The sequence below is a fragment of the Sprattus sprattus genome (genome assembly GCF_963457725.1).
Source record: "Sprattus sprattus genome assembly, chromosome: 5".
NCBI classification, from domain to species: Eukaryota; Metazoa; Chordata; class Actinopteri; order Clupeiformes; family Clupeidae; genus Sprattus; species Sprattus sprattus.
Window position 1 is genome coordinate 21,719,595 of NC_137924.1, and position 25,000 is coordinate 21,744,594.

General features: G+C 42.4%; 1 protein-coding gene across 1 annotated transcript in view; it reads left to right on the plus strand.

Moving 5' to 3' along the window:
* The window catches only part of col4a1 (collagen, type IV, alpha 1), a 49,468-nt gene extending 26,491 nt beyond the window's left edge, over positions 1-22,977 (plus strand). The window contains exons 3-52 of the mRNA XM_080838888.1: positions 1,228-1,317; positions 1,426-1,470; positions 1,575-1,619; positions 1,816-1,878; positions 2,046-2,099; positions 2,201-2,227; positions 2,343-2,420; positions 2,603-2,665; positions 2,790-2,825; positions 2,945-2,983; positions 3,818-3,907; positions 4,151-4,186; positions 4,404-4,463; positions 5,169-5,204; positions 5,349-5,393; positions 5,517-5,549; positions 6,340-6,400; positions 6,552-6,587; positions 6,904-7,050; positions 7,233-7,310; positions 7,417-7,500; positions 7,688-7,758; positions 7,862-8,053; positions 8,847-9,015; positions 9,104-9,196; positions 9,417-9,521; positions 9,913-10,010; positions 10,213-10,363; positions 10,471-10,584; positions 10,736-10,903; positions 11,026-11,115; positions 11,253-11,405; positions 11,664-11,762; positions 11,847-11,936; positions 12,169-12,308; positions 12,446-12,572; positions 12,790-12,870; positions 13,071-13,169; positions 13,367-13,417; positions 14,281-14,466; positions 14,824-14,957; positions 15,264-15,336; positions 15,559-15,630; positions 15,932-16,060; positions 16,924-17,022; positions 17,669-17,881; positions 18,230-18,407; positions 18,867-18,981; positions 19,472-19,644; positions 20,583-22,977. Coding sequence (XP_080695014.1) covers positions 1,228-1,317; positions 1,426-1,470; positions 1,575-1,619; positions 1,816-1,878; positions 2,046-2,099; positions 2,201-2,227; positions 2,343-2,420; positions 2,603-2,665; positions 2,790-2,825; positions 2,945-2,983; positions 3,818-3,907; positions 4,151-4,186; positions 4,404-4,463; positions 5,169-5,204; positions 5,349-5,393; positions 5,517-5,549; positions 6,340-6,400; positions 6,552-6,587; positions 6,904-7,050; positions 7,233-7,310; positions 7,417-7,500; positions 7,688-7,758; positions 7,862-8,053; positions 8,847-9,015; positions 9,104-9,196; positions 9,417-9,521; positions 9,913-10,010; positions 10,213-10,363; positions 10,471-10,584; positions 10,736-10,903; positions 11,026-11,115; positions 11,253-11,405; positions 11,664-11,762; positions 11,847-11,936; positions 12,169-12,308; positions 12,446-12,572; positions 12,790-12,870; positions 13,071-13,169; positions 13,367-13,417; positions 14,281-14,466; positions 14,824-14,957; positions 15,264-15,336; positions 15,559-15,630; positions 15,932-16,060; positions 16,924-17,022; positions 17,669-17,881; positions 18,230-18,407; positions 18,867-18,981; positions 19,472-19,644; positions 20,583-20,664 — 4,791 coding nt within the window. The 3' untranslated portion in view covers positions 20,665-22,977. The remainder of the gene's footprint in view (positions 1-1,227; positions 1,318-1,425; positions 1,471-1,574; positions 1,620-1,815; positions 1,879-2,045; positions 2,100-2,200; positions 2,228-2,342; positions 2,421-2,602; positions 2,666-2,789; positions 2,826-2,944; positions 2,984-3,817; positions 3,908-4,150; positions 4,187-4,403; positions 4,464-5,168; positions 5,205-5,348; positions 5,394-5,516; positions 5,550-6,339; positions 6,401-6,551; positions 6,588-6,903; positions 7,051-7,232; positions 7,311-7,416; positions 7,501-7,687; positions 7,759-7,861; positions 8,054-8,846; positions 9,016-9,103; positions 9,197-9,416; positions 9,522-9,912; positions 10,011-10,212; positions 10,364-10,470; positions 10,585-10,735; positions 10,904-11,025; positions 11,116-11,252; positions 11,406-11,663; positions 11,763-11,846; positions 11,937-12,168; positions 12,309-12,445; positions 12,573-12,789; positions 12,871-13,070; positions 13,170-13,366; positions 13,418-14,280; positions 14,467-14,823; positions 14,958-15,263; positions 15,337-15,558; positions 15,631-15,931; positions 16,061-16,923; positions 17,023-17,668; positions 17,882-18,229; positions 18,408-18,866; positions 18,982-19,471; positions 19,645-20,582) is intronic.
* The last annotated feature ends 2,023 nt before the right edge of the window (positions 22,978-25,000 follow it).

Consider the following 25,000-nt stretch of genomic DNA (forward strand, 5'->3'; position numbering starts at 1 on the left):
GCTGAGAAATGCAAGGGGAAAGAATGAGAGAGATAAAACAATAGAGCTGGCCTGGGAAGGAAGAGAAGCACCCCTGCTGGCCAGCCCGCTGCTGCTTTTAGCCGTGCCAAGCCAAGCACAGGAGCGCAAACACATACATGCTTTGGGCGTGAGAGCATCCAATCACAAAGACCATAAAGCCTGTGTCTCTGGGCCACAACCAACAGCTCTCTCTCCTCACCCATCCTGTGATAACATCCTGTCATGCCATCTGTCAAAGGACCCATAGCTCATTCATCTGAACCATTTACCACAATTAGTACTTCAAAGGAGGATTTATATTATGTGTAAACAGGCAAACAGGTGGTGGAACGCATGTTATAAATATATGTTATAAACAGGTATATATATACATTTATACACAACGTTTACGTATATATAAATATGCAAATACATACAGCACGGTTTAACAGATTGGTTCAATGATATAGTATGTTGTTCACCAACGCTCATTGAACGCCCCTTGTTCAGAGATGCGTTGCCCACAGCATCAATGCAAAGCATATTTTTCTTGCCCCTCCCATCAAACTCCACCCCTTCCACACCAAAACAGAGACAGTAAGCTGACATTGAAAAAAGGCTGTCTTGAAGAAACAAAAAAAAAGAATCAGGCACATCATGCTAAAATCAAAACCATGAAACCATCTTTTCAGTGCCCAAAGTTAATCTGTGTAAGTGAATAAGTGTTTCAATGCCAATGTTCTATTTTGCAGTTTAGTTTATTGTTTTTCTTTCTTAAATCAATGCCGATTTAGTTTTTCTTTCAATGCCAAACTTAAAGTCTCTTTTTTAGCTCCATAGTATGTTCTTTTATTCCGAATGTATAGAGTTAAATGTCTGGATGTGACCGCAGATTTTTTCCCTTCATAATATTGAATGGTGACTTGCGTGTAGTTGATAGAGGAGCTAACATATAACAGTTCAGTGGCTCCACCTAGCGGTAGCCTTAAATAGAACAGCTGAGAATGGCATTCAGTGTAAAGGCATTGTGTTACTTTAACCACATTTACTTGACCTAATATATAAGGTTTTAAACATTTACAATTGTACTCAACTTTGAAAGACCATTTAACCGAACTATATAGTGTGATTAAAATGATAAGTTTCAAGGCCATTTTAATTGCCTCATGCACAGTCTGAAGTATAGCTCACTGTCCTCATACATTTGTCCTTTCCTTTACTCACTAGGGTGAAAGGGGACTTCCTGGCTTGCAAGGCAACATGGGATTTCCTGGGATGCAAGGACATGAAGGCCCTCCAGGGCCCATGGGACCTCATGTAAGATCAACTTAGCCAAACATTTGACCTGTCCAGTACTCATTGGATTTTACCCTGTTTTCAAACAGAACCTATCTTTACAGTCCTACGTTTTCTCTTGATTCACAGGGCGATAATGGCGGGACTGGAGCTACTGGAATGAAAGGAACACGTGTAAGTCTTTCACACCATTTAGCTTATCTGGTTAAGTGGAGCACCTATAGTCATACACATTCAGTTTAGACAGAATGACATCTTTCATTCCTTCTGCCTTACAGGGACCTCCAGGACTGCCAGGTTTTCCCGGAAACCCAGGATTACCTGTAAGTATTATTCATATAATACTGTGTTAGTGTATTATATATTATATTCTAATGTTATAGTGTATGATAGTGTATTAGTGATTGAATGTTTTAACTGTATGAAATTGTAATTTCACTGAAGATTGCTTAATAATGTTAGTGAAGCCGTATAGCTTATATTGGTGAAATTCTCTGATGTTTTCCTTGTTCTCTGCAGGGTATTCCAGGGCAGGATGGACCCCCTGGGCCTCATGGTATCCCAGGATGCAACGGAACAAAGGTTGACATTTTCATCCTTTCCTGTGATATTCTAGATACCCATCTTTGCTGTACTTTCCAAAACATGCATTTATGTATCATAGATCATAGACATGTTTTAGTGGCTTCATAACAACATATTTTTGCCTAGCATATTTGTCTGATCTTTTTTGTGACATTGGGTTTCAGGGCGATCCCGGTTTGCATGGAATCCCAGGTGTTGCAGGCCTCCAAGGTCCTCCTGTAAGATCTCAGATCATATAACAAGCCATTTACATAACAGCCATATAGTTGCTATAGTTTGTGTGTGAAAATACATAATCCAGCACCTTTTCCTTCCATAGGGTATACCAGGACTACTCGGAATGAAGGTAAGAAAGCCTACCTATTCCAGGTTTTTTACAGGGAGCCTGACGACATACGAACACACATTTGTTTGTAATCTGTGGGGCAACTACACACAATATTTCCCTCTCTGTCTCTCAGGGCGACCCAGGCGGTATCATTGGTGGTATCATCCCTCAGAAAGGTGAACCAGGAAGGCATGGACCCTCAGGACAGCCTGTGAGTATCCTTCCATGTGAACATTTGGTAGCTTTGGTCATCATCACCATCATGATCATGAATATTATCATCACATTTAGATCATCATATCATTGTCAATTAGCTATGTTGAGTACCTTAAAGTGGACTCTATAGTGGGGCAGTGCTGAGTAACATGACTTGTTGAATTGTTTTTCCTAAAGGGATACAAAGGAATTCCAGGCCCACCAGGACAACAGGGGCCCCAAGGTCCATCAGGACAGAGAGTAAGTCGTGTTGTGTAGAGCATGTTGAAGGAATTATTTCTATAATATCCATTAATGGTAGTTCAACTGAAATCATTGCTATTTTCTCCTGTGTAATATCTCCAATTTCCAAATGCTATTGCAGGGTTACCCAGGTCTACCTGGCCCGAAGGGCGATCAGGTAGGGATTGATGAACGTACACAGAATTTGCAAACATTCTACATGTCCACTTTTAACTGCCACGTGAAAACACTGAATGTTGTTACAGTGAAGTTTGTTTCGTTTTGCTCTTGATGCAGGGTGACAGGCTGTCTTTCCAGAGTGAGAAGGGACAGAAGGTAATTATGTTTTCCGTATTCATATAAAATACCCTGTGTATGGACTGTGTGCATGGTGCAAGAATGTAAATGAAATGATTAATGGCAATGATAGTATGAGCATTCTCAGGGTGCGATTTGTCCAAAAACCAGAGGGGGGGATGTTTTTTTTTTTTTTTTTTTTATCATGAAAAAAAAAACAAGCAATACATAGGCCTAATTCTCTTCATATACATGCATCATATACCGTATGTCTATGATATGATAATCGCTGCTAGACGCTCAGTTCTTGTGCTCCCTCTCATTCACGTTGAAATACTGAAACCGAAACTGAAACGCAACTGTTTTGGACAGAACTCGCTAATTCAGTGAACAAATATTTTCATATTCATTGTACAGTAGCCTAATTAGCTGGCTTTGCTCATTTCCGTGTTTGTAATGTTGTGTTTATGTTCATGGGGACGTTCGCGAATTCTGAGAATGCCGACAGTTCGGGTAAGGTGAACGTTAGTGCCAGCGATGTAAGCAAGTGTAAGAAAACGCTGTCACAACCTGTCTGTTTTTTCATTGTTTTTTTAATAATTGAAGGTTATCCCCCCCCATGTATGAAATTCATCCAGCTGAGGTGGGGATGTAAAAACCAGAGGGGGGGTAAATCCCCACCATCCCCCCCGGCAAATCGCACCCTGAGCATTCTAATTGGCTAATGTGTGGCCATGCCCTCAGCGTGAAATACAGAATTGAGCATTGCCCTCTGATGAAATGTTTTTGTGAGAAGACTTGAGAGCTCAGCACATTACAGAACAAGAACGATAGACTGGTGAAGACATACTCATGACCTTCCTCTCTCCCCAGGGTGAAACGGGGCTTAGAGGCCCCCCTGGGCCACCAGGGCCTGGACAGGAGCAAACGTCCACCACTACCATCACCATCCCTGGACCTCCGGTACTTATCTGTCCCTCGTTTATGAACCAGAGCAAACATCTCTCACGACCAGTGTTGTTCATCTACTACAGTTACACTTACTCATTTAACTACACTCTACACAGCCTTTCATAAGGGTATAAAATGAACCTCTAAGTGTGATGAGTACATTTGATGGTAGTAATTCATGTGAAGTTGTTTTGGAATATCTTTGCTCTCTCTATCTTCTCACTCTTTGTGTGTGTGTGTGTTGTACTTGTTTAGGGAGGCAGAGGTGCTCTTGGAGAAAAAGGCGACAAAGTAAGCAGTCTTCTTTGTTTTATGTGCGGAAAGGATGGGTGTCAATATGTTAGCTTTTTTACCTGCCAGCAGATGGCAGCATTGTGCAGTCAATTTGAACATGTCACCATAAATAACAACTACAGATTGATGTTTGGTCTCTACCTGCATTCTGCATCCTCCTTGGCCTTGTTATGTCTGTTTTAAAGGTGTACCCTGTAACTCTTCTCCACTGCAGGGTTTTTGTATCCCATATGCCAATGATGTTAAAGGAGCACAAGGACCGCCTGGACCCATAGTAAGTACCTCCTGTCATTTTAGTTTGGACAGCCATAACCATGCAACTCTGTATTACCTGTGGCATAATGAAATACATCCAAAATGTAACTTCAACAAAATGTCACACCCAGTGAAGTAATGCTGCCATGGCGAGAATACCTAACTAAGTGGTATTTTTTGTTGATGGCTTTTAAAATAGTTGCACTTGAAATCATAACTTCAAGGGATATCAAAATGCAAACCAGTTGAAATGGATACAAGTAAAACCACATTTGCTCACCATTTTATTTTGCCTGAAATTTGCCTCATGTGCTGCATACTTAAAATACTCTTTAGAACATGTTGCCCCCTGATGTAATTCATCTTAGAGGTTAGGTTTAAGGTGAGGGTTACATGAATAAGTATGTGTACTAGCATGGACATAGTAGTACAATTCTTAAAGTGGCATGGAAGTTTATATAGCATTCAGCTTTGTTTGCTTGTTATCCCTGGAGGTCTGGCAAAGCATTGTCATAACTTCTATGGTGAATTATTGGCCTCCTGTGATTAAGATATGTTGCAGTATGCTAGCTAAATCAAAAAAATAAAAAAGTGATCTATTCCATAATGACTTTCAAAACAGCCAACTTCTTTAATAGATTAAAGAAGATTAGTCCGTATCCTAGGACATATATTTGATTGGTTTGTTTTGATTACAGTTGTTCTCCTCTCTGTTCCCTTTTAGGGTAAACCAGGAAAAGATGGTTTCCCTGGACTGAAGGTACAATACATGTTGTAGTTGGGATGACCTTAAAGGAAATACTATAATGCTAGGAAACACTAATTGCTAATACAATATTTTCTAATTCAGTGTTTTGTAAAAAAATGTTTCAACACATAAATTATTTTTTTCTGATTTCTTTAGGGAGAGTCAGGATTCTCTGGCAACCCTGGATCAAATGGCATACCGGTAATTGACCTGTGACCTTTGTTAACACTTGTTTACTGTGCGTTTTAACTGAGGTATGTACTTTAGCTTATCTGGTTCTTTCTGGTACTGTTGTCATGACGTTCTGTGTGTTTTTGTTTACAGGGCGAGAAAGGAGAGAGAGGACCCCCAGGATTTGTAAGACATGTTGATTTATCACTGATAACTAGCAAACAGATCGATACACCTGTGTCACTTAAACCTGGTGCCATACATACTTCTACTAGGTGTTCAGAACTGTCAGGCATTCCAGACAGAGGGATTAATGATTTACATTATACATTATACAAACATTATAGTTGTAGATGGGTTCTCTGTCAGAATAAGTATTTATTAGATTTCATGTGAAAACACTATCTAAAGCTTAACTACTTGGTGACAGCTTTACTTGACGTAAACTCAAGTCCTGTTCTCACTAATTTACCTTTAACACTGATTGAACCTATTCCATTTCGATACTAGTATAGTATGGAATAGAATGGAATACCATCATCTGTTGTTTGTTGAGTTCAGGTTTCCAGTTTGTTCATTTAGCTCCGTGGAATACCCTGTTGTGAATTTCTCACAACTTGTCATTTCACTGCCATTAGAACACAAAAAAATCTAGGAAGTTGGTTTGAAAAAGATTATCCTCACAATAAATGCGCTCTTGAAACCAAAGTGTCATCAGCTTATATACTATACATATTACACATATTAGTTATTATTTATTAGTTAGCACAGTGCATGGTTATCTATGTTGTGATGTTAGGGGCTGTGTAAGAAGTATTTCCAGTTTATCTTATGTAAGGTTTAGGATCATATATTATAAATCAACTCAGAATAAAGAGTGACCAAAATCATGCCTAGTTCATGATCATAGTTGTAAATGGTAGTAAAGTGTAGTTGTCACTTGATTTAACTATGAGATTGTTCTTGTTTTGGAAAGGGTGATGGCCCACCTGGTCCCACTGGCCCGCCTGGCCTTCCTGGCCCGGAAGGAGAGAGAGGTGGGTTTGTGTTTGTTTACACATCAACACTGTTTTAAAAAAAAATCCAGAACAAAGCTTGGCTTTTAGTTTTCATAGAACCTGGTTTGCAAATTGTTTTAATGGTAGTAGCTTAGTGGTGTCCTGAATTGCTCTTCTGCTCAACTTACAGGATTCCCTGGTCTACAAGGAGATGCTGGACTACCTGGTAAGGATGATGCTTTGATTCATTCCATGAAGAAATGAGAGCACCTAAATATTACCACTGACATGCAAGCTATCCTAAGCAGTCACTGAGCACTGTTACAATGACCATTCGTCATATGATCAAAATGGACTGATCACATATACCAATATTGCTTTAACAAAATTTGTACGAATGTTGTGATGTTCTTAAGTGCCTATGTAACATGTGTATGTAATTCTAGTCAGTCACAATTTAAATATGAAATGATAAAGATCTTTAGAATCTCACTGTATATCGAAATTATAATTTTATGCCCCTGCCTCTTGTCCCATTCCAGGCAGGTTTGTCGAGGGCCCCCAAGGGGAGAGGGGTCTCCCTGGAGAGATTGGACAGAAGGGAGATAGAGGCGCTGATGGATTGTCACTTCCTGGGCTGCAGGGTCAAGATGGCGGTGTTGGCCCAGCCGGTCCACCTGGACCTTTAAGTAAGAGCAGCCTTTTGTAGAAAGTAATAAGTAAGTAATAGGTTATAACATAGGTTATAACACAGAAACCCGTCTGTACCTAAAGTTTAGAGTGTTGTTTAGAGCTTTCTTAATCTTCTGAGATATGTTTTTTTTTTGGTAAAAAGGTGTGGACATTGATTTTTTCTTTTGTGATGTTGTAGGTGGCATCTGTGATGTGCCACGTGGTTTCCCTGGCCCTCCCGGGAAACTAGGACTTCAGGGAGAAGTGGGACAGAAAGGTAAGATCTACATACAGCATAATAAACTGCACTATTTTAGTGTATGTGCCTACTGTGGCCTCTTCCTAGCCTTCCAGCGCTGACTGATATACTCTTTGTTAATCAGGTGACAGAGGAGACACCTGTTATGAGTGCTCTGCTACTCAACTTCCTGGACCGCCAGGTCCTTCTGGATCAAAAGGAAGCCAAGGTAGAGCGATGTGCTAAAGAATTTACGTTTCCCATGGTTATGTCTGATTTCTGAAGAGTAAGGCAAAGAATCTAAAGCAAAGAACACCAGAGTGGCTCAGGTTTTGGTATCATATATCTTCCTCCAGTAACAGGACAGATGTAAGAGTTTGCCTTTCTACAGGACTTACTCAGTGTGTTCCTTTTAGGATATCCTGGCCCTGCTGGTGGTAAAGGAGAGAAAGGTCTATCTGGAACTCCTGGTCGCCAGGGAGACCCAGTACGTGAGATATTTGGTTATTTGGTATTTTGATGTTTACCCCTAACCAGCCATATTTGAGTCAGTTTGATGCTGATGCTCTACTGTGACTTCTCCTCTGCAGGGACTAGAGGGCAGCCCAGGTTTGATGGGTTCTCCAGGTGCCATCGGTTCTCCAGGGGACATTTACGTGGCCCCTGGGCTGAAGGGCGATAAGGGCTTATCTGGCCGTGAGGGCAGCACAGGTTTGCCTGGTCTGGATGGGCATCCAGGAAGAGATGGAACATCAGGTTCACCTGGGCCCAAAGGAGAGCCGGTAAGCGATAGCAGGAATACTCATTTTTTTATACACAGGCATGTATAAGATAAGAGTAAACTTTCATGATTAAAAGCATACACTGACATTAAATGAAAGACATTACATAATGTGTACAGCATTATACCACAGCTGGAGGACAGATTTCATAGTCTCTTTCTTGCTAAAGGGAAACTTTAGGATTTTTCAACTTGGGCCCTATTTTTTAGATCTTTTTGGGGCCAGACATTTACTTAACAAACAATGGAATGTGTTCAGTGCAGTGTTGAATGCTATAAATGGCAACCGCAAAATGGCTTTAAATGTAATCCTATGAGCCATAGGACTTCAGACAGCCTGACTACATGATTGGCAGTCTGACTCCAAGGAAATAATCCCTATAGAGATAGATCTGTGTCTATTTAACTCAATAACTGTAGAGAAACAGCAACAGAAATGATTTTCTACAGTTTCTTTACATTTACTGAGGTGAACGGACAGAGGTCTTTTTCTGTATGGATGTTGTCAGACACTTCTTAAAACATTCTGAGGCAGTAGCAAAATCAAAGGGGTTTACTTAGACGCAGATACTTGCACCATTGGAGTATATCGTATAGCCGTTGTGCGGGTGTCGGTTATATCATTCTAACTGAATACTGGACCGATTTTGATCTGTCTGTGGTAAAAGGTTGGCCCCCAAAATATCTAAAAATAGGGCAAAGGGCCAAATACCGAAGTATCCCTAAAACATTATAGGATGTAATGCATTTAGTACTCAGGTCTGACGTTCCTTCCGCCCATCCCCCATGTCTAGGCCAAAGTGGGAATTAAAGGTGATCGTGGTCGAGATGGTGATCAAGGTCTGTCGGGACCCCCCGGAGAACGAGGACCTCCCGGTGTCCCAGGGTATGGCCGTCCAGGTTTAGCGGGAGAGAAGGGTAGCTCTGGGTCACCAGGTGTGCCAGGAAATCCTGGAGTACCAGGTAAGTGAAACACCACACCTATACCTATTTCACTATTGGACTTTAAATGCCTAGATAATGAAGGTAAAATGATGTGGGATGAATTTAGGTCCTAAAGGTGATCCTGGAAAAGGTGTGAGCTCACCTGGACCACAGGGTACACCTGGAGCACGAGGTGGAGACGGTAGACCTGGCATTCAAGGTAAGTTCAAGTTATCTTTGTAGATCAGCCTGGCATTTAGCCTGGCATTGAGTGTCATTGTTTATCTTTTAGTGTCTTTGCAAATGAATCAATTTATTTAAATTCATTATTTTCATTTGATCCTCATTTACTGGTTGGAAAATGTATTCTAAAATAGGTTGAAATACTGTACATATTTTGTATTAGTATATGCATGAATTACTTTATTTGTGCTCAAAAGGTGACAGAGGAGATCAAGGTACCCCGGGAATACCAGGATTTCAAGGACTGAAGGGCGAACCTGGCATGCCTGGCATTGGACTTCCTGGTCCACCAGGACCTAAAGGTAGGTCAAAGGTTATGTGTGTTCTAGCAGTCTGGTCTTGTTGGACACTAGTTTGTTCTTAACAAAATTGAGTTTTAGTGAGGTCAGTTACATGTTGGACCAAGGTTACACACACACAGCAGCTAGACATCAAATTCAAAGAGACTTATACTATACACATTGATGGGGGACACCATTAGAAGGTGGATTTAGATAAACTGATCTAACTGAATCAATCATCTGATAAATGTATTCCATCAGAGCAATCAAGCAAATCTGTTCAAATTCAGAGAATACAATTTAAAATCCTATACCTTACATGGCTGTAGTGGTGGGTTTGCAGGGGGATTGGAAGACTTTTAGGTTTTTTTCTGAATGTTATTCCAAATATATTGGATTTAATTTGTCTTAGGATATTCGGGAACACCAGGAGCACCAGGAATTCCAGGAGAATCTGGTCGTCCAGGACGGGATGGAAAACCAGGATTACCAGGGTTTGGTGGGTCAAAGGTATGAAAATCTGTTAATATGTATTTGTGTATATGTATGTCCATTCAAGAATGTAAGGTTTCGTTACTATGTGGAGATCTGTCCTACTCTACTTTCAAATCAGAACACGTACTTAACAGTCATTACATTAAGAAAACGAATCACAAGGCTATAACATTAAAGAATGAAAAAAAAATCCTTGGATGAAATCTTTGCCATTCAGGGTGAGCCAGGACGGGGTCTTCCAGGGCCTAAAGGATCGATGGGTCAACCAGGAATTGCAGGGTTTCAAGGGCTGAAGGGAAGCATGGGCCAACCAGGTATCCCAGGCACTGAAGGGCGAACTGGGCTACCCGGGACACAAGGAATCAAAGGTACACAAGGATAACTATGAATTGAATTCAGCAATTCACATGGATTATTTCAGCACTGGCACCCTCTCTTATCAAATAATTGATGTTCTAAAATTTTGATTTTTAAGGTGATGCTGGACCCCAAGGTCAACAAGGTACTGAGGGACCACCCGGACCTCCAGGATTTGGAGAACCTGGTACACCTGGTCCTATGGGACCTCCTGGGGATCCTGGAACATATGGTGAGCAACATGCTACACACCACATCACTGTTTCACCTGTCAACACATTCTCAGAGATGCAAAGCCCTTAAAGTGTCATGACGCCCTTAAAGTGTCATGACGCCCTTAAAGTGTCATGACGCCCTTAGTCATGCGTTGGTTTTTTGAACAGGCCAAGTCGGTGAGAAAGGAGAGAAAGGTTACCCAGGTGGGCCTGGTCTGGACATGCCAGGGCCCCAGGGTGAGAAGGGGACTTCTGGCTTCCCAGGAGTGCCAGGTCAAAAAGGGTTACCAGGGCGACCTGGTCTCTCTGGACGAGATGGCTTCCCTGGGCAGCAAGGTAAGTTTTATGACCGGGGAGAATGATACGATTAAAACTTAATAATGTGGGTTTTTTTTCAACTAGAGTTCAGTGACTTTCTGCCAGCAATGACCATGGTTTACATATTCAATAATCTCCAGGTATTAAAGGAGATATGGGAATGATCGGGACACCGGGGATACCTGGGAAGCCGGGAACACCTGGCAGTCCAGGCACACCTGGCCCAAGAGGTTAGTGTGACAACTGCAATAGCATTGCATTCAATTTCTCCATTTAAAACGTGCTTCAAAGCAACACTGAAGGTATGTTATAGATTTTACTAGAACTTGTGCCCTCTGAGAATTGCCATGTATTCCTCTCCTGTTAGGTGATCCTGGGAACTCTGGGCCCAGGGGAGACTTTGGTGTGCCTGGGCCTCAAGGACAGACAGGAGAACCAGGTCTTGAGGGTCCGCCAGGCAACATTACCACGCACGAAATGGAGCATATGAAGGGAGAGAAGGGTGATCTCGGAGACAAAGGTAATTGGGAATAAAAGATTAGGAAAGAACCACATTACACATTAGCCAGTAACCACACTGGCAAGCTATTTTAAACTTGAGAAATATACAGAGAGGTATCTCTTTGCCTATTCCATAAAACAGTTCCATCAGTACCTCCACTGTCTGGATGTGTCACAGAACACATCCATCACATCACTCCCTCCTGTACACACATATCTCATGACTAATGAACTGAGTTCATTTAAGTAACAAGTGTTCATATCCTGTATCATACAGGTAGACCTGGTGTATCTGGAGAGAAAGGCTACCGAGGAGTGCATGGGGACCCTGGACCTGCAGGAAAGGATGGAGAGCCTGGTTTACCTGGAAACCAAGGTAGCCTTGAAGCCAAGCCAATTCATTCACATAGCATGCATTTCTGAGTTTTCATTCAATGACTCAACTCTTTCTTGCACTCAGGTGAGAAAGGAGATTCTGGCGTACCTGGAGAGCCAGGATCAACTGGAGAACCTGGACCACAGGGTGGTATGGGAGCTATGGGATTGCCAGGTATGGCTCTTTGCCATTCATATTTACTGTCTCTTACAAAGGTCAGCTTCACTTTGCATTGCGCCAGGTACCTGAGGGTTCCTCCATCCATTTGTTTCAGCTAAACATGTTGTTGTTGGTGTGTGTATGTGTGTGTGTGTGTTTGTGTGTGTGTATGAGTGTGTGCGTGTGTGTGTTTGTGTGTGTGTGTTTCTGTGTGCGTGTGTGCGTGCGCATATGTGTCACTGTGCAGGTGGGTCTGGGCCAAAGGGTGCCAAAGGTGTGACTGGTACCCCTGGGCACCATGGCTTTAAAGGAACAGATGGGGCAAAAGGTGATTCGGGTGAACCTGGGTTGCCAGGCATAGGCGTTCCTGGACAACCTGGAGAAAAGGTAAGAGTCTGCCGGCCTCTATTTCCCTATGTATACAGTAGTCAGAGTCTTTAAGACCTTTATTTATGGTATAATTCCTACTGTGATATTAGCTATTCATTACCAAACTGAAAACCAACCAATGCCATTTCCTCAAGGGTGCTAGTGGCTTGCCAGGACAAGAAGGCCCTCCTGGTGGCAAAGGACAGAAGGGTGGTGAGGGACAACCAGGAATGCCGGGAACACCTGGAGAAAAGGGAGACCTAGGACGAATTGGCTATCCAGGTCATTCACCCCAACTTCCTTATATTTTGTACATGCCTTCTTTATCAAGCTCTCACTTCACAGAAATACCATTCATACCATAACACCTTTAGTTATACATTTAGTTACAGTATTAATCAAATCATGTCATCTCTGGAATAACCTTAGGGACATGTAGCAACTTAATATCCAGATTGGCTAGCCTTTCAATCAAAGATGTCCCCTTTTCTTTGAGCAGGCAGTCCCGGGCGACCTGGAGAGAAGGGTATTGGAGGGTTGCCAGGGACACCTGGAGAACCTGGCCTTTCAGGACGACCAGGTACCTGGACTCAGCTCATGGTTATGTTTTTGCAGAAAGATGCTTATATGACAATTCTCAAGACTTTGTGAATAAAGTGTCAGTTTATCGCCATGAATGCATGTGAATATGAATTTCATTAACTAGAAACCTGAACAAAGCATCCTTGCATGCTTCCCAATATGACGTGCCATCACCATATCATATCTTTTGTCTCCTAGGTGACCCAGGTTTGCAAGGTCCCCCAGGGGGCAAAGGGGACAAAGGTCAACCTGGTACGGATGGATTTCCAGGATCATCAGGAGAGAGAGGCGAGCCAGGTAAGGAGTAATATGTGTATGGTCTTCAGATGGCTTGAAATTGCCCGTGCCATCTTGTATTATTTGAACCTTTGAAATCACTTTGTTCACTCTGAAATGCATGAATGAAACCCTGTCTTGAGAAACACTGTCTGAGAAGCGAATGCTGCCAGTGAGGTTTGGTGAGACTGTATTTTTTTTCTGAAATCTTTTCACAGGTTTTCCAGGCAAAGGCCAACCAGGACATCCCGGGGAATTTGGCCCCAAAGGTGAGACTGCAGTGACACCAGTGTAGGCCTACCCAATGACCAACTGCAATAACACTCAATAATACCCATGTTACTGTTTTTTTTTGTATGGCACACATAGTAAACAATTATAAATTATGAACCTAAAATACTATTTAGTGTTCTCATAACTAATTGATTATGAACACTACATGCATCAGACCTAGGCCTGAAGATTACACCCTTTTTTTAATTAATATTGACATTAATTAAGAGTAGTGGTTGACTCACAAATAAACACAATTAAATGACATTTTGCAAGATAGAAACATGATATCGTAAATGCAAAAACTTACAGTTCTATTTATGTAAAAGGCTAAATCTTATTTCCATGACCGCAAGACACATGCTTAAAGATGGCAAGGGCTATGATTATAGACATACACTAAAAGATGGTATAGCCCAGCTATCATAACAGTCGGCAGTTGATAGGGTGTGTTAATATGGACTAATTATCTGCTAAGTTAAGCTTATGTATTTGAACCCTTTTTGTTTCCACCTTTTCTTATTTTATTTGTACAAGTTAAATTGAGGAGACTGTAATGTCAGCTAGATAACTATGTAATTTAATGCAAAAGGAAAAGTCTTTTTGTATTCAAAGACTAATTGGTTTAATTATTATTGTGACACACATACACACACACACAACTCAAAATAAAGGCAATTATGGTAACCATTAAGGTCGATTTGGCAACCAAAAGGCAATGGCTGGTTCTTGGCAACCAATTCTGAAGTTAATGTGGAGCCTGAGACTGAGATTCTGTCATAGTTCATATGTGCTGTAGTGTTCCTCCTTTGCATCCTAACCCCTATTCCTCATTATTTCTCTCTTTCTCTTTCCACAGGTGACGTAGGCAGCCCTGGATTTCCAGGAACACCTGGCATGTCTGGAGTCCCAGGCATCAAAGGTGATAAAGGACTTGCAGGTGACACAGGGAAACCAGGACAGCCAGGAGACAGGGGCCTACCTGGATCCTCTATGGAAGGGCCCAAAGGAGACAAAGGAACCTCTGGGGTACCAGGAGAATACGGTGAGCAGCTGAATGTCAAAGGTCATGGTTCCTATGTTGTTATGTATGTTGATTTCTGGTGCCTTGTTTCTATGTTTCGATGACAGAACTTAGGTGTCCTTGACCTTTAAAACAATACTGCTCATTTAATTGGATTTTTGTAGTATGAAGTATTGTTAGGAGCTGAACCAAGCTGAATTTAAAAAAATGATGATCTCTACTGCTACAGCTTTCATGATTCTAAAGGTGCTTTAGATGGAATACCTATTTGTTTTTAGTTGTGGGCAAAAACATTTTCCTTGGATATTAAACCTCACAAGCCCCCCTAGAGAAAAGAGAAGCATTTTATTTGCACTTAATAAATTGGTTTGCTCGCAGGTGTTGTTGGTGCCCCAGGTCCGCCGGGTGTTCCTGGCACTGTTGGCTCCAGGGGAGATAAGGGAGATCAGGGATTCACAGGACCACAAGGAACCCAGGGCTACAAGGGAGACAAAGGTCCACCAGGAATTCCTGTACGTTTGACTTGAACTCTGAGCCAATTTTATTGTTTTGGCGCTATATAAATAAACTTGAATTGAATTGAATTGAGCAAATGCCACTAACTTCACCACATATTACTGTTTAGTTGAAATGCAGCCTAATTATCTTGTCAACACTACGTTTTACCACACAGCATGTAACTGTTTGATTGCAGGTGTGTGACAGCCCACTTGTTATCACCATATGAACTCTGAAATTGATTTAAACATTGTCCTTGTCATTTTTACATGTCCATGTTCAGAATATTCTCATTTCTCATCTAAATCTCTGTGTTTTAGGGTGAGCCTGGTCTCCCAGGTTACGGTGGAATTAAAGGAGAGATGGGCATTCAGGGCTTCCCTGGCTTCACAGGTGAGTCTTGACGCATACCAGCAGGTGCTCTCCCAAATATGTACTATTGTTTAGATACAAAACAGACAAGTGTATAGTTCATCTTACATGTAGATCATACCCTAGTTGCTCACTCTCAGACCAGAAACTGGACGAATGGGTCATCCTTCTGTTTCTTATACAGGGGCACAGATGGTTGTTGGGACAACAGTTTGATTGACTTTCATTTGGCTTTTCCCACAGGCCTCAAGGGCGAACCTGGTAGCGGTGGTCTGTTAGGAGAGACTGGAGACAGAGGATTCCCTGGTCTGAAAGGTAGAGCACAAGGAACCCCTGCCCAGTCACATCACTGTTCACAGAGTTCACATGGACAGCCTGTCACCATATCCACACACACACATATCATGCTACACACACACACACACACACACACACACACACACACACACACACACACACGCGCGCGCGCGCGCATACACACACACACACGCGCGCGCATACACACACACACACACACACACACACACAAACACATACACTAACACCATGGAGCTCTTTAGGCTCTCACATCCTCAGCATTTTATTTCATATAATGCCCTACCAACTTTGTTACCAGGTAAGGATGGACCCCCGGGACCTCCTGGCCCTCACACATTCATTAAAGGAGACATTGGACTCATAGGCCTACCAGGAGGCCAAGGACCTGCTGGACCTCAAGGGTACCCAGGACCAAAGGGACTACACGGTGAGTCATTCATACAGATTAACACGGATTATTTTTCAGTCATACACAGGAAAACATTTTAAATCTAAAAACAGGGGTGGACGTTAGGGTGAGGGAAGGGGTTGGGGGTATTGTCGCACACAACACTATGCCAGGTCTCATATGATAGCAGTCACAACAATACACTGTGGAACTTGAGATTGCCTTCTGACATCAGCCAGCAAAAACAAAATCCTGCGTTGTCAGTACTGTTTCTGCCCCTCTCGCTCAAAAATATTCTACAGACAAAGAGTTAACCTCAACCCGTTTATTCTGAAACAAACACACCAATCATTTTAAAACCTGATTATATCTCCACGGGTAATGAGCCTGGGTCAAGCTAGTTTTACAACCAAACAGAATGTATCAATGAGTCAACTTGCAGCTTCTGTCTTCACCCACCCACTGACTGAGGTTCTGGATTCCACTTCATCCCTGGTTTCACCATTGGAGCATTGTTCTTGACTTGATTGCTGGATCTTTGGACTGAGATAAAGTCATCTCCAGGCTAGTCTTAGCAAATGTAACTCCTTCACCAAGCTGGTCTTGGGTAACTCCAATTTCTAACTAGCCATTTCCTAGCTGCCTTATTCATTATTCTCTTAAATATCTCTCCACCTCAGCACTACTGCACCAACAACAGTGAGTTTATCACATGTTGTTATCGTCATATATTGCTGACACATCGTATTCCGAAAGAGTCCTAATCTCAACACCAGTGGGATGTCACTGGAATACTAAATAAATTGTGAAAATGTCTATTTCTGTATTTTTCATGTTCTACATCTGATGTGCTGTCTTCCTACTGTGCTCTCTTTTGATCCATATTCTTATGTGTTCACAAGGTGTTACTGGACAACAGGGTGTTAAAGGTGATGAGGGGACACCTGGGTATAATGGCCATGCAGGAGCCAAAGGAGAGCGTGGTCAAAATGGACTCACAGGTGAGGCACACGCGCACTCACACGCACACGCGCACACGCGCACACGCACACACACACACACACACACACACACACGCACACAACCTATGACATGAACTTGTCTGAGAAATCCTGAAGCCTCCCACCATAGGTGAACTTTACATTATCCTGCTTATGATATTGTTACTTGCCAAAACGACAAAGACATTCCCCCAAAATATATATTTAAGTTTTAAAATTTTGTTATGTGACTTCCGCTGAGAAAAAAAAATTCCTTACGCAAATTAGAAGCATAAAAACCCACTGCCAATGGCAGCGGCCATTATTTTTTTGCTGTGGTCATTATAAAGAAATATCAGACCTCCAAACTATTAGATGGCCCATTCAATTCAGTGTAACTTTTTGCAACATTCTGAGTAGCAATATAATAATGATGCATAATGAATGACCATTACCAGGTCCCAGTAAACAAAGAGGAAGAGAACAGAAGAAGAGAGATGATGTGAGGGCTAGAAATGGAGAGGGAGAGAGGGAAAGGGAAAGAATACAGTTGAAAGATGGACTATGAAGCCAAGCCACTGCCTTCACAAAAATGTGATGTACTATCAGGTACACTGAATTGATACAGGGACACTTTAATGACTGCATTTGTACTCTCTTTCTATAGGACCCAGAGGATTACCCGGACCCCCGGGTCCCGATGGCGTACCTGGTCAGGTCGGCCCCCCTGGCCCCTCGTCAATGAACCATGGCTTCCTGGTGACGCGTCACAGCCAATCGGTGGAGATCCCCCAGTGTCCATACGGCACAACCATGATCTTCGACGGCTACTCCCTGCTCTACATCCAAGGCAATGAGAGATCCCATGGACAGGACTTGGGTAGGTCTACCTGATTGGAGATGTGAACAAAGGAGGAGGAGAATTCAACTGAACTGAATAAGTGAATGTAGATGTGTGATATAGGATATAGGAGGATATGAGTATGGATGGATTCAAACAGTTAAAATCAAATAGTCTGACAAATGTAATATGGATGTAAGTACTTGTGTATGTATATGCCCTCTTCAGCTTCAAAAGGACTTTTTTTTCAGACAGACATTCATCCGAAAAGTCCATTTGATCTTTAGCACCTACCAGTGTGTCTGTGTGTGCTTGTAGCATCTTGTTACTGTATTTGAAGGTCAAGCCTCTTCCTGCTGACTGAGCTCTCTATGCTGCCCCCCACAGGTACTGCTGGGAGTTGCCTGAGGAAGTTCAGCCCCATGCCTTTCCTCTTCTGCAACATCAACAACGTCTGCAACTTTGCCTCTCGGAACGACTACTCCTTCTGGCTGACCTCTCCGGAGCCCATGCCCATGAGTATGGCCCCAGTCACCGGACAGAACATCAAGCCCTTCATCAGCAGGTGTGTGTGTGTGTGTGTGTGTGTGTGTGTGTGTGTGTGTGTGTGTGTGTGTGTGTGTGTGTGTGTGTGTGTGAGGGAGAGAAAGAGAGAGTGTGTGTCCGGTACATCGTCGTTTACTGTGTCAAATACAGGTGTCCAATCAGGTGTACTAGTACACAAAGAGAATGGGCAAGGTGGGGGCAAATAAATGATTTACAGCGATGGTTTCACCAGATCTAGTTTAAGTGTGTGTCATTAGATAAAAATAAAGGAGACCTGCTGGTTGCTATCCAATCAGAGACCAACCAGACATCCAATCAGATTTAATTTAATTTAACTTGATTATGGGATCAAGTGATCTCTATGATAACTCTGTGTGTGTGTGTGTGTGTGTGTGTGTGTGTGTGTGTGTGTGTGTGTGTGTGTGTGTGTGTGTGTGTGTGTGTGTGTGTGTGTTTGTGTGTGTGTGTGTGTTAACAGATGTGCGGTGTGTGAAGCTCCTGCCATGGTAATCGCTGTGCACAGTCAGACCATCATGATTCCTTCCTGCCCGTCAGGCTGGGACTCGCTGTGGATTGGCTACTCCTTTGTCATGGTAAGACACCTCATCTCCTGAACTGTCCTGAATTGTCCTCTCCTGTCCTGATCTGGGGTCAGCTTCAGTCTTAGACTCAGTCTTATCACTGCATGGTAAAGTACTACAGCAGGACAAGCTAGGATCTGTGCTAGACTCCTCAATTATGTCACACATGGAAAACTCCTCAAGAACGATACACACAACCCACTTCTAAGACTGGATCAACAAGGACAAAAACAACTTTGAAAAAGAGTGTTTTTAAAGTGCACAGCTGTGATAGTCATGGTGATTTAGTCATGATGATGTAGTGTTCATAACTCCATTCGTGCTTCTATTATCTCTCTCTCTCTATTGTTCTCTCTTTTTCTATCTATTTGTGTACTTCTCTCTCTCATACACACATTTCCACCCACACACTCATACGCTCCTATTCTGCTTCCCACTCACTTTGCCATTGTTAATCTCTCTTCCTCCCTCTCTTCTTCTCACGCTCTCTCTCTCTCTGCAGCACACCAGCTCAGGAGCTGAGGGATCGGGTCAGGCTCTGGCCTCTCCTGGTTCGTGTTTAGAGGAGTTCCGCTCCGCCACCTTCATGGAGTGCCATGGCCGAGGGTCCTGCAACTATTACAGCAACTCCTACAGCTTCTGGCTCGCCACCATCGAGGACGAGGACATGTTTGAGTAAGTCTAGGCCCATTCTCGTGCTAGCTCCCGTTCCATTTTTCTCTTTCTCTTTTCCTCAATCACAATCTCTCTCTCTCTCTCTCTCTCTCACTCTCTCTCTCTCTCTCTCTCTCCCTCTCTCTCTCTCTTTCTTTGTTTCTCTCTCTGTGGGTTTCAATATTGTTTATGTTTTACTGTAAACGTATTTACTACCACAAATTGCGTTTTTGTGTTACTTGTTTTTCGCTTGTCTGGGTTCCATATGGCATTCAGAGTAATCACTTGTCTGTCCATCCAACTACCCACACATTCATCATCTATGCCTACTAATATGAGAGAAATATCCTAGCCTTCATCATGGCCAGAGTACGCATACTTAACATGTTTTGTACAATTGCCTTTACTTCAGACACTATACCAGGTTAATGTTTAGATTTTTTTCTTTTACAGATAATGGCATAATGATCACTGCTTTGTCTTACTAAACTGTATGCTACCAGTTCACACACAAGTCACCTGCTGCTGTCAGTGTGTGTCTGGTGATGCAAGGGGCTGCGCTTGTGCCCTCACTCATAACTCTCACACATAGCAGACACTAAATAACAAGTCTCAACTGAATTGAGCATGCATGCATTAAGCATGCTCTTAACAGCTGGTTGATATCTATGATATATATTTGGTGTGCCTTTCTATGGTTTAGATGATAACGTAGTCGTGTTTTCTTAGTTTACATTAAAAGTATTATATTTATGTGTGGTTGTGGTGTCGATGCTGACACATGTATAGCGTTTAATTTGGCATCAATAATGATGTGCTTTGTTATTTCTTTGTCCACGGCCGAAACCAGAATTATTATCAGAAATAATATTCCTGAATGAATCAGTGCTGAATGGGTAGAAGGAGATGGCATGATGTGTTTTTGATGTGTGTGTGTGTGTGTCTGTTTGTCATTGCAGGAAACCCAACCCTGCGACCCTGAAGGCAGGAGATCTGCGCACGCACATCAGCAGGTGTCAGGTGTGCATGAAGAGAACATAAACTCCTGGCGTCAACGTGAAAAGTGCTGTCCACCGTCCCTCCGTCCCCTGGGCTTTTATTTCCTTTTGGTCGACATATGGTTTTAGTTCTTACAAGATAAGAGTCATCACTCACACACACACACACACACACACACACAAGTACACTCACAGACAGGATGGTGCTATTCTTCTTCCTTCACAAGGGGATGGACAGATCAAAAGGAAAGAGAACAAAACGGAGGCACGGCACAGTGCATCTCCTCTCCTCGTCAGGACAAGAAGAAAAAACGATATATATATAACCAGCTGGTCTCCTTCTTCCCCCTCGCCTCCTCTGCTCAATACAGAACATTCTAACTAACATTGCCGCCCACGACAGTCGCGTCCTTTAGAGTGGAGCCCCTTTACGTCTGCACTGAGTCCACCCCCCAATGTTAAACGGGCCACTCAGAGGAGTCCAGAGTCGAGTCAGGTGCTATTGATGAGCATAGTTAGCCTTTATCTCACTTTGCAAACTAGTGCATTCTTTAGTTTTGTTTTTCTTAAAAAAAAGAAAAAATAACGTCATGCCACTTAAAATTTCACCAACAGGTATTGTGTTGCTTTTTTCTCAATCTTTTGTATTGTCTGTTTTTTTTGTCATATTTTTAAACATATGTAGCCGGTTTTGGTAACGGAAGTTGAGCAATTTCTTTCCATTTTCACCATAAGATATAGTTTGTTGGTCGCCAGCACTAGTACAGAGTGAACGTCTACGCTTTGTTGTAAATATACTGCTTCTTTAGTACTTAACACCATGCCACTGTATTCTATTCAGGTAATTGCAATAATTTGTGTGTATTTTTATTTATAAAACATCTTGAACTTATATTGAGACCAAGTGGGATTTATAAGCAATAGGTGAATGGTGGATGGAATGTCTCCCCCCTTCAACCCCCTTTTAGTCTTCCACATCCCCGTCCCCGTCCCCGACCCTGTCCCCTACAGACTGGTTGGTGGTGGTGGTGGTAGTGAATCAGCAGCTATCGTTCGGCTCTGTGTGCTGTTGGGTGCATGCGCGGTGCTTGCCGGCCATCATGTCTACAGCCTCACCTGTTTGGCTCAGTGCTGGGCCATGCTGGGAAGAGAGAGTAGGGGTGCCAACAAAACATGTTTTTCAGAACACACGGCCTGTTTGTGTTTGTGTATAAGTGTGTGTGTGTGTAGTGTGTGTGTGTGTGTGTGTGTGTGTGTGTGTGTGTGTGTGTGTGCGTGTGTGTGCGTGTGTGTGCGTGTGTGTGTGTGTGTGTGTGTGTGTGTGTGTGTGTGTGTGTGTGTGTGTGTGTGTGTGTGTGTGTGTGTGTGTGTGTGTGTGTGTGTGTGTGTGTGTGTGTGTGTGTGCGTGCATAGGGTGTGACTGGCTGTCATTGTTTTCTCCTATGTGCTAAATGTTTGTGCAAAATGTACACACGCTCGTGTTTGGCAGGGTGATAGGGCATGTTGCTGGTCTCCCGTGGCCTTGTGTGTGTGTCTGAGTGTGTGTTTATGTGTGTAGCTGGTAGCCATAGGTGTGTGTTACTCCCACGGCTCCAGAGGGTCTCTGTTGTGTTTAATGTTGCAACAGTAACTGTCACTTTCAAAATGTTTATAGCCACAGCCCATTGCTACCTACTCTCCCTGTTTTTCCAGTGTTGGACTCTGAAGTCATCCAAAGTACTATGCCAAAGAGAGATACACACTTATGTATGTAAACCTACGCCCGGTTGTTACACTGATAATACTTGACTATGCGAAGAATGCCTAATGGAAGTCCATAGCTCTCAACACATAATTACAAACCTGTGTTTATAATTGTAATTGCAGCTCGTTAGCCAGTTAGTGTAGGTAGACACATAGCTGCCTAGGCGGATCTGCATTGTATCACCTCTCACTAAACCTGCTCATTTAAGACAAAAAAGCCATATAATAGAAATAGTAGCACATTTTTACATCCAGTGTATGTTCCATTCCACTTCAAAGGTATAGAATATTGAAGTCAGTGGTAACCCAATGACCAGGCTGTTTTGTAGTATTTTCCCTTCTGTCACCAAACGTCTCGCTGACCTAATTTTGTGTTTTTGCTACTGCCTCGACTGTCACTATTTCTGGGTCTGCGTGTTTGGCCTCGCTTGTTATCGTATGACAGGCTGAACTCTCTGATGAGTCACGTGAGAGATCATTACAATTCTCAGACGTTGGTCCCTTAAGTGCCTTGACTAACCACACCAAAACAGTTTTTTTCCCCCTCCCACTCTGTTATCACTACCCATTTCCATATTGTCAGTAAGTCGATAAATAAAATGATTTGTATAAATGGGCTATGTTTCGTCTATGTTCTTATGGTCTACCAAGTCATGTAAAGGTAACGATTCCTGTGCGTCCTGGCTGGGCGACTGTTCTACTCTTTGTGTAATCCAGTGTCATGCCCATGACCACAAGAGGGCAGACTTGGCCTTCTAAAAGTGGTCTGCACATTAGGATCATGCCCAGAAGTGTGTTTTGAAGATTTATTCACATGATTCAATTGTCATACCTTCATATCAAGCCATCCCTCTAATAAACTATATAACTGGATATGGAACATTTGTTAACAAACTAAATTATCCTCAAATGTATAGGATTTGTTATCTTTTTATAGCTTATTACAGAGAAACACACATGAATGTATCAGAAAGAAACTTCATATATCACTTACAATTCAAATTTAAATGTATTTAGAAAATTACTATAGTGTCCTGGTTTCCTCTCAGAGTGACTACACAGATGTAGCTATTTTAGGCAGCAAAATGTATATTATAAAGCAACCTCAACAGTTAAACTCAAAATCCCATTTACAGACAAGGTAGGGAGGAAAAGGACATTGTACACCATGACAGACACATTAACGGTGTGCCAGAGATGTTAACCTAATACACAAATCAACTGATGCAATATGCAGGCTAAATGATGAGCAATACACATGCACTTCCACTAGTCACAAAAGGAAAACAAGGGAAAAAGAACAATAACAGTTTTATCAACAACAACGAATACACAGCACTAGATGCATGCTGGGAACACCCCAGCACGCTACAATATTGACAAACCTAAAGTTTACTTACATCTCTTCAGAACTCTTCACTGAACATGATGTCAGTGGCCTGTGGTCGGTGGCATATACCAACATTCACTTAATATACTCTGCTATACTATATGATAATATATGTCTGATTGCTTTACGATACCACAGCATTCCATGACATATTAAACTATTCTGGGATGTGTTGCACTACTGACTATGTTACAGTCATTTACCATAGAGTACTGTACCATCCTATACAAAACTGCATTATACCTTATATTTGTATGTGCTACTATACACAAGTACACAGGCCTATACTGTGCAGTACCATACCACAGTCCAGTGCCTTTAAATGTAGTACACAGGATATACATACATGTCAACTTATATTGATTGCCCATAGATTACACAGATTTCCCCCATTTTAAGTTGCTATTTGTTACTATGAGAAAATCACACATGAACAACAGCCGGATGCTTGTTTCTGCACCAATCCCGCCCTACCCCCCAGCCCAGCCCGGACACACACACACACACACACACCGCCTGGGCCTCAACGATTGTCAAACCCTAGTAATGGCTTTTCTATGGATTTTACAGATTTTTCAGAGGGTTATACAGGTGGGCATCTGAAGGGGTTGACATGAATGGGATTCAGGCAGTCAGTGTGGGAGCTTGGCTTGCAGTGAGAGCTGCAGGCTCTTGACTTTAGGCTGGAGAGTAGATTCCAGCAGTACAGTTAATGCATTGTAAACATAAGACACAAGCTCAAACATGTGCATAAATAGACACAAACATATATATACACACACACACACACCTGACTCCCTGGATGGAAAAAAATGCTAGCAACCCTGACACAGGTCATTGCAAACTAACATATCCATTCATATCCATTCATACAAGTCAGTTACAGTTAAAAGGCATTCTTGACCCTTCAGTCAGTGGTGGTGGGGTGACCTCGGGCTGAGCATTTGTCTATATGGTGTTGACAATTCCACTCTTTGCCTCAGAAAAATATCTGTATTTCTTCACTGACATGCAACCTTGTCAGCATGATGTTGCTTTTGTTGGGCGCTGGGACTCCTTTTTTTAATTCATTTTTTTCTTTTTCTTTCCCTTCGTCAACTTTTCTTTAACAGACACTTGACTGAGTAAGGACTAACTAGCAAGGACACAATTTCCTCTTTGTCTCCTTCTTTGTTTTCTTCTCCATTCATTCATTCATTCTTTCACTTGTCGTCATCAATGAAATCAAATCCGTCTATCCCTTTAA